At 32.2% G+C, this 8,118-nt stretch overlaps 1 protein-coding gene across 1 annotated transcript; it reads right to left on the bottom strand.

The window, feature by feature from the left end:
* Nucleotides 1-3,165: 3,165 nt before the first annotated feature.
* On the bottom strand, nt 3,166-6,512 carry LOC102604174 (proline-rich receptor-like protein kinase PERK1). The gene is made up of 9 exons (XM_015308613.1): nt 6,356-6,512; nt 5,537-6,277; nt 4,925-5,455; nt 4,679-4,765; nt 4,527-4,597; nt 4,306-4,382; nt 4,052-4,196; nt 3,791-3,952; nt 3,166-3,596 (listed from the first exon to the last, which is right to left on the bottom strand). Exons 2-9 carry the CDS (start codon nt 6,195-6,197, stop codon nt 3,399-3,401), a joined length of 1,932 nt encoding a protein of 643 aa, XP_015164099.1. The 5' UTR covers nt 6,198-6,277; nt 6,356-6,512; the 3' UTR covers nt 3,166-3,398.
* Nucleotides 6,513-8,118: the final 1,606 nt, after the last annotated feature.

Below are 8,118 nucleotides of genomic sequence, written 5' to 3'. Positions count from 1 at the left end.
CAAATTAGAGTTCGTAGTTAAAGGGTGTAAGCTTTAGCCACAATTTTTTTTACTTATTTGTGACCTTAGTTTTTGTCACTAATAAATGAGCAATTAGTGACGATTATTTTATTGTCTCTAATCAACATGCAATTTAGTGACGAGCATTGTTTTGTCACAAAATATGCAATATTGAAATAGGGACGATTTGTAGACGAATGATTAACTATTTGCTACGAAAAAAATAATAGATAAAAATAACATTATATTTGCTACACTTGTTTATGATTACGACACTACAAGAAAAATGGTTAATAATGATTAACATTTAGCAATGAGTTGAGAAGCTTGTCCATAAATGTACCCTTTGAGATACAACTTTTTATTGTGGTTGTTAATTCTTTGTTTTTTTAATAACTCAAGGAAGGGAATATGTTCCTTAAATTGATTAAAAAAAACGTGTCCCTAATACTCTCTATTGGGTCACTTATAAAAGATGAAAGGTAAAAAACAAATAAAAATAGGAAGAAAAAAATTCACAAATAGTCATTATAATAAACATAATTAGGCTCCTTAGTTATAGTTTGCATATTTACGGGTTGTAGCTATAGTTTAAGCTGCTATGGGCGACCTCGTTTTTATAATTCACACCTCGTTTATATAATTCGTGGGTATATCTGTATAGCTAGTTTCTGAGAACGTGCGTTGCACGTTTGTCCCTTATTATTATTAAATTTCTATATATTAAAAAGTTGAGTTATAAAATAGGAAATGCTGAAACTAACAATAGTAGTTTTACCATTTATATTTTATTCACTAAATAATAATAAAATATACTATGAAGAAGAACATTAAATAGATGATATACTCTAGCATTTTTTGTTATCATTCATTTGTAGTTTCTCACTCTATTTTCTTCTCATGTTGAAATATGAATTGTGCAATTTACTTCCTATGATAATATCAATCATTGTAAAATTGGTTCTTAAAAAGCAAATTCAAATTTTAATTCTGGAAGTGTTTTTACATAATAGTGTAGAATGACTCTTCATATTCAACTTTTTATTTTGAATAGTAATGGACAATTACTATTCAAATGCAGATCTAGTTTTTTTTTATCTTACATTTATTGAATCTTTAATGTGTATTGTTAATGATATATAATATTTTATTAATTAGGTATTTGATTTAGTGTAGGGGCAAAATGGTAATCCAACTATACACTTTCGAGTTTTCACTTTTAATAAGTAATTATAATTATAATATATACAAAAGATTAAACCATTTGATATTAAAAAATTATAGGTATGAGTGATAATTAACATTCAATAATTAGGCAAAAGAATGTATCACATTCTCATAAATAATATCTCTAAGGCAAAAGTAGACATTTTAATTTGGACAATTACTACTTAACACTTATGGGTCCAGCCAATAATCTGAAGACGGGAGTTTGACAATTTTTCATCCATAGTTAAAATTCTACATCAACAATAAATAGCTTCTCATCACAGTAAATAGACATTTGAATAATTAATATAAATTGAGCAACTCAAACTTTTCAAAATGACTTATTCTAGATATATAATATATATGTCAATTTGAGGAATGAATGTTTCAACACATGAATAATAGACTAATAAGGTCAATAGATTATAAACGAAAAGTTAAATAAAAATACAGCCTCAAAATCACATACTATGATCCATCATTTATCTCCAATTCGGCGGCCCATTTTATTTTAGGGTATGGATTTTTTATTTATTTTTTAAATAATCAAATATTTAGTTATTCCTCTCTCTACTCATAACTAATAAACTCGAAAATATATTTATACTAAAGTAGAACACTCTATCGAGAGCCAAATAAACATATCAAATTAACTAATTAATCTTTCATCAATTATTAGTAGAACATGAATTGTATATCACTAATTTCTTCATGTATGACACAAGATATTTCAATAGAAAAACAAAATCATAAGAAAGTATATCAAAATATAAAAAAAGGACATATAAAATACTTAGGCTGAATAAGGAGGAGCGGATAAAAACAAGAGGAAATTACTGCACATACAAAATGATGAGCAAGATTAGTTTTTTGCATTATAATCTCTCATCCTCCTCTTATCATTTACATGAAGACCATGCTAGGCATTTTATAGCAGTAGCTAGGATGCCCTTTGAGTAGATAAAATTAATTTGCATTAAATTAGTTCAATGATTTTAGTCCATATCAAATTTATTTAATGGAAAAACTCTTCAAATACTTTTGTTTTTTTACAGAAAAAGAGAAATTGACTATTAATGTGAATTTGATTCATGTACCGATTTAAATGAGTTATTTATTGAATTGTTCAATACAAATCTTTTAAAATCTTGCTTTTAATTTGCAATGGAAAAATGTTGATTAATGTAAATTTCTTGGTTTTCTTGTGCAATCTTGCATTAACACGGGAAACGGCTTTTATTGCATTAACGCGAGAAACAAACTTTCATTATAGTAATTACTATTTTGAGTCCCACGTCTTTTTAAATTTTTTTATATATATATAATAAAGAAGACAACTTTTTGAAGGATACGTAATTCAATATTTATTACATTTGAGGAGCATTTTTTTACTATATACTATTTAATTATATTTTATAACATTTGTTTTAATATAAGGGTAAAATGATAATTCAATTTTAAGCTTTGAATCTTCCTACTTATAATATAAAATGAGATGAGATTTATATCACGTCATCCAATGTACAATATTACTTCCTCCATTCATTTTTACTTGTCACTTATTCCTAAAAATACTTTTGAAATTTGCAATCTAAAATATTTATGTGATTATAACTAATAATCTTATCCTAGTAAAGTGAAACGTTGAAGTTAAATTATTTAGAAACAGAGAAATGTATACGGTAATAACAGAAACTATTGATTGTAACTTTTTTTTTTTTTTAACAAACAGAAATTGTGACTCTGTCTCTGAGAGCACAATGAAATCTTTTAAAGCAAACTTTTGATAAAGTTAAAAATAAATTACTCAAAAAAAAGACAAGATTTTGATACATAAATTATTTTTGTAATTACAAATGGACATCAAATATAAACATACAAATAGCAAGCAGATGACTATATTGTTAAACATAAAGATCTTCAACATTTTTGTAGGAATAAATTGTATGTACATATTGAAACAAAAAAAGTATAATTGTATTCTGATCCTATAATCTTTGTTATTCAAATCAAGATATGAGTAGTGAATGTTCATCATAAACATTAATTTTTGTAATCCCAAATCTCTGTTATAAGTTCCAGCCAAGAATATGTTTTGAAAAAATATCTCAAGCTTTAGGTACATTCTTTTTTTACTCTTGCCCGCGTGTTGAATCGTTGCTTGAGGAGGAGGAAGAAGGGTTGATTCATTACTCACTTGGACTGCTGCTGAATTCTTGGGTTGGCATAATCATTTTCCTGAACTTCATCATGTCAGCATTATACATACCAGTATCATAGCTCTGAGTGGGTGCCCCATTTGACGCGGCAAAGCTAGGAACCTTGCTTGGTTTTGGATTATCGTTCAAGTCCTCCAACGATGAATTGCCTTCCAATGCACGTACAATCTGTTCATAATACATAATATTTATATAAGTGAAACAAGTCATTTTGTCCAAACGGAGATGAACCTTACTCTGATATCATGTAAAGATATGAATTTCTCGAGTCCATATAAGCAAACCACCAAAATATGCTACAACATGTTAAATCATAATGTAAATATGCAGTATTTGTTATCTTCTAGAGAGGGTAATCATACCTGACTCATTTTGGGACGTCTTTTAGCAGAGTGGCGAATGCTAGAAGCAGCACAACCTATCATGCGATGTAGCTCATCTGTATCAAAGTTCCCTTCAAGACGTGGGTCTACCAATCCATCATATTTTTCCTCTTCCAGTGCTCTTGTAAGAAGGGGCCTAGCCTGTATACATTCATATATTAGATCAATACCTCAAACAAAAGTTAAAAGTCTAAGCACATCTTGGCGCAATCAAATGTGAACTGAGGATCTAGAACAAACCCAATCTACTAAACTGTCCTCCATCATATTGCTAGGATCAACAGGTTTTTTTGCGGTTATGAGCTCCAACAGCATTACTCCATATGAAAACACATCTGACTTCTCTGTTAGTTTGCCACTTGATGCATATTCAGGAGCTAAGTACCTGCAAGTAACTTTCTAGCTTAGAGACATCTGAAGTATGTTAAAATACATAATTGGTTCTGATTGTTGAATACAAGTTTTATACGACTAAGTAGCTATGCTTGACTCACCCGAATGTTCCCATAACACGAGTTGATACATGAGTGTTGTTATCCGAAGTAAGCTTAGCCAATCCAAAATCTGCCACCTAATAAACCAAAATTTTCCTTTAAATCTAAAAGGCATTGTGATGGTTAATAAACCTTTCTTAAACAAAAACGCGAGGTTTTAACATAAAACTTGCTCTTCATATCTTCATTGACATATCAAATGTGGCTGATCATTTAATTACCAAGGCTTCATAATTGAGGTCTAGTAGAATATTTGCAGCCTTGATGTCGCGGTGGATAATTCTATATTGGCCTGCATGTATATATCAAGAAATGAGAGAGAGAGATAAAGAGAGACAGAGAGAGGTGAAAGTGTAGATTAGAATGTTCATACAATCTTCATGGAGATAAGCAAGTCCTTTAGCTGATCCCAAAGCAATTTTAAGTCTGGTCTCCCAATCCATGACAGGTTGACCTTTTCCTGCAATAATGAATTTGATTTCACCCTTATCAAAACTAGAATTAAGAAATATATTGAATCGAAATTTGGGAATCAACTAGGAAAAGGATTCTCTTATTTCACAATAAAATTAACATGATCGTAGAAGAAGTAGTGAGTATTGAATAGGAAAGAATGTACCATGAAGGTGAAACTCCAAGGTTTTGTTGTCAACATATTCATAGACCAACATGCGTTGTCCATTAGCAATGCAATATCCAACGAGGGACACAAGATGACGATGATGAACTCTGCTAATGATCTCAACCTCAGCTTGAAATTCTCGTTCTCCTTGTCCACTTCCTGCTTTCAAACTCTTGATGGCAACCACTCTTCCATCATTCAAAACACCTTTATGCACGTATCCGAAACCACCTTGTCCTAACAGATTGGCCTGAGAAAATCCATCTGTGGCCTTAGCTAGCTCCTCATAACTGAATTGGCTCTGGGAGAAACCACCAAGTCCCATGTTAGGTGATTGAGAAGGCAATGGCACTGCTTGGCCTGAATAACCTGAGCCAAATTCGCCGCTTGAACTAGCTCCCTGCTGATGTGGAGTAGCTCCAGCCCAACCACTCTGAGTCCCCATTTCACTTTGTGGTACCTTCATTACATGATCCATCGACTGACGTCTATTCCATTGATTGTTGTTATTGTAGTATGGATCACCACCTAATCAAAAACATATTTAATCGAAAATTAAAAAGTAATACTATGCTTTAAACAACACTTTATTAGTAATTAGTAACATACCTTTAGGTCCAGGAGCCATATAGTATCTCTGTTTCTTCTTCCTTTTACTACACCATACACATAGAATGATTAATGCAATTATGACGATGCCTCCGACAGCAATTCCAGCTACTATACCAACAGTACTTGAGGAATCATCGTTTGCAGGTGATGGTTGATTAGATCCTGAGCGTGGAGGAGGAGACAAATGTGCATGAGGAGGTGCAGGCGATTCACGTGAAGAAGCAGGCGGTGGTGGAGAAAATAATAGAAATGATGGAGGATTTTTAGGACTATTTGGGGTTGATGGAGTATTATACGTGGATGATGGTGGTGGTGATTGTGAAGGTGTATTAGAAGAAGGATTTGGGGATTGATTATTATTATTATTATCTTTTGATGGTGATGAATTAGATTCAGAAGAGGATGGTGGTGGTGAAGAAGGCGGAGGAGAATCATTTTTTGGAGGTGGTGATGCATTAGGAGATGGAGGAGGAGATTGTGGTGGTGGTGATGAAGGTGGAGATTCATTTTTTGGTGGTGGAGATGAAGACGAAGACGAAGACGAAGACGAAGGAGAATCATTTTTTGAATCTGAAGATGAAGGCGGAGTTCCATTTGAAGAAGGGGTTTCTTTAGAATCAGTATCATTGGAGGAAGCAGTTCCAGGAGATGAATCCATATTTTTAACAAATGATAAAAATTCCCTCAATATCTATCTATCTCCCGTTAACTGCTCTTCTCAACGATTCTTCAATGTCCCTACGATATTTCCATGAACAATGTTACTTGCATTATATAATATGGGAATAAATAAATAAATAAATAAAAGTTTTTTACCTCAATGAAGAACAAGAATGGATAATGATTGTCAAATGGAACAGAGAGAGAAATGTTAACATTGTAAAATTTTCATCTTAGTCTAGCAGTTTTCCCCAGCCCCAACCCCCCAAAACAATACTTGGAGTGTTCCTCAAAAGAAGGGGGCCTCTCTCTCTTGCCATTTAACACCTCTAATTTAGTTAGTTGTTCTTATTCCCAGAATTATAGTTCCTCCTTGTCTTTGTGCTTTCTTGTTTGATTACCCCACAATTGTCCTCTTCACTCCCCATATTACCGTTGCTTCCTTAAAAGAAATTAATTTTAAATAATAAAAACACGCTCCTCATTTATTTGTAATTGTTGCATTTCTTATTAACATATCTATGATTATAAAGAAATGGTGTACTAATAATAAGCCTACATGAACCAAAAATTGAAAATTCATAGGTAAAATCAGTGATTTTCTACTGTAGGGAAAATATAGTATAGTGAATTAAGGCTCCTTCAGGCCGCTATCGCATGGACATGTTATAAACTCAACTTTCTGCTCCCTGATATGATACAAGTATATGAATTGGCCAATGTGAATAGGCACAGTCACAACATCATTGTTAGTACCTCGATTGATGCGCGCTTCAGGCTCTGCCTAATAAGGGACTAGATAACCATTTCTCCCAATCTTTGGACACAGCCTTAAACTTCATAAGCGATTTAGCAAGAAGCACATGTTCCTTCACCACATCTTTCTTCATTGCGACATATGGAGGAAGTTCATAAGAAATGAAGTTGTTTAAGTAATCAAGCTGCAGTTGAAGAGAGCAATTTGAGGTATAAAGAAAAAGGGGTAAAACCTTATGAGAATTATGGTGAGAGTCATGAATGCTGTTATCTGCTTCAGAGAATTCCATTTTTCTGCAACTAGAAAAAGTCATATATTGGCATTTGGCAATGTAAGTAGCTAATTTTTCTTCTTTCTTGGAAAAGTTGTAATCAGAAAAAACTAGTACTATTACTCATCAAATCTCCGCGACTAAGAATTTGAATCTTATACATACAGAACAGAGCATACAGAATTTCAATATAATACAGAACAGAGCATCGTATCAGAAAACAGACAGAATTAAATCGCGCTGAGGATTCTTGATTTTAAACAAACAATGCAGTGGCTTTTGTTGAGTTGAAAAATGATACCTTCCTAGTTTAGTATATCTAGGAAATAGGAACCAGTCTTTTACTTGTTCATTAAGCATCGTTTAGTTTGAATTCAAGTAATGATGAGATTAGTTATGATAAGATTATTTTTTATTGAGTGTTTGATTTGTTGTATTCAAAATAATAAATTTTAAGAACAATTTATTTTTTTACAAAAATGCCCTTCACGAATGTAAAAAGTGATGTATAAAAAGGGTTGAAAGAGACATTTTTGTCAATTACTTATTTTATCTCGGGATAAGTTATCCCGGGATTACTATACCATCCAAGGGGAAGGATAACTTATCCCAGTACTAATTATTAATCCCGGGATAAGTTATCCCGAACTTGCCAACCAAACAATAAATTAAGTGATACTATAATTTAATCCCATGACTATTTGGTATTATACTTCACACCAAACGACCCCTAAGGGGTCCGTAGGAAATGAACTTGCTTAATTGGAATTGGTGTACGGTAGTAATAATCAGCTTTGTGCTATATTTGGTGTTCGAGTCCGGAACTCCTTCCTTCAAATAAACACCTTTTATCAGAAATTACGTTATATATATATATATATATATATATAT

The sequence above is a fragment of the Solanum tuberosum genome, unplaced genomic scaffold (assembly GCF_000226075.1).
Source record: "Solanum tuberosum cultivar DM 1-3 516 R44 unplaced genomic scaffold, SolTub_3.0 scf00085, whole genome shotgun sequence".
Lineage (NCBI taxonomy): Eukaryota > Viridiplantae > Streptophyta > Magnoliopsida > Solanales > Solanaceae > Solanum > Solanum tuberosum.
Note: the sequence above shows the minus strand (reverse complement) of the source record. Positions and strands in the feature narration are given on the sequence as shown.

What these genes read in the sequence shown, in the direction of transcription:
- LOC102604174 (XM_015308613.1), bottom strand. Translation starts at nt 6,197, where the DNA reads ATGGATTCATCTCCTGGAACTGCTTCCTCCAATGATACTGATTCTAAA. An exon ending in ACCTCAATTATGAAGCCTTG is followed by an intron (nt 4,383 to 4,526) that starts GTAATTAAATGA and finishes TTGGTTTATTAG; the next exon opens with GTGGCAGATTTTGGATTGGC. An exon ending in AGGACAGTTTAGTAGATTGG is followed by an intron (nt 3,953 to 4,051) that starts GTTTGTTCTAGA and finishes GAATGTATACAG; the next exon opens with GCTAGGCCCCTTCTTACAAG.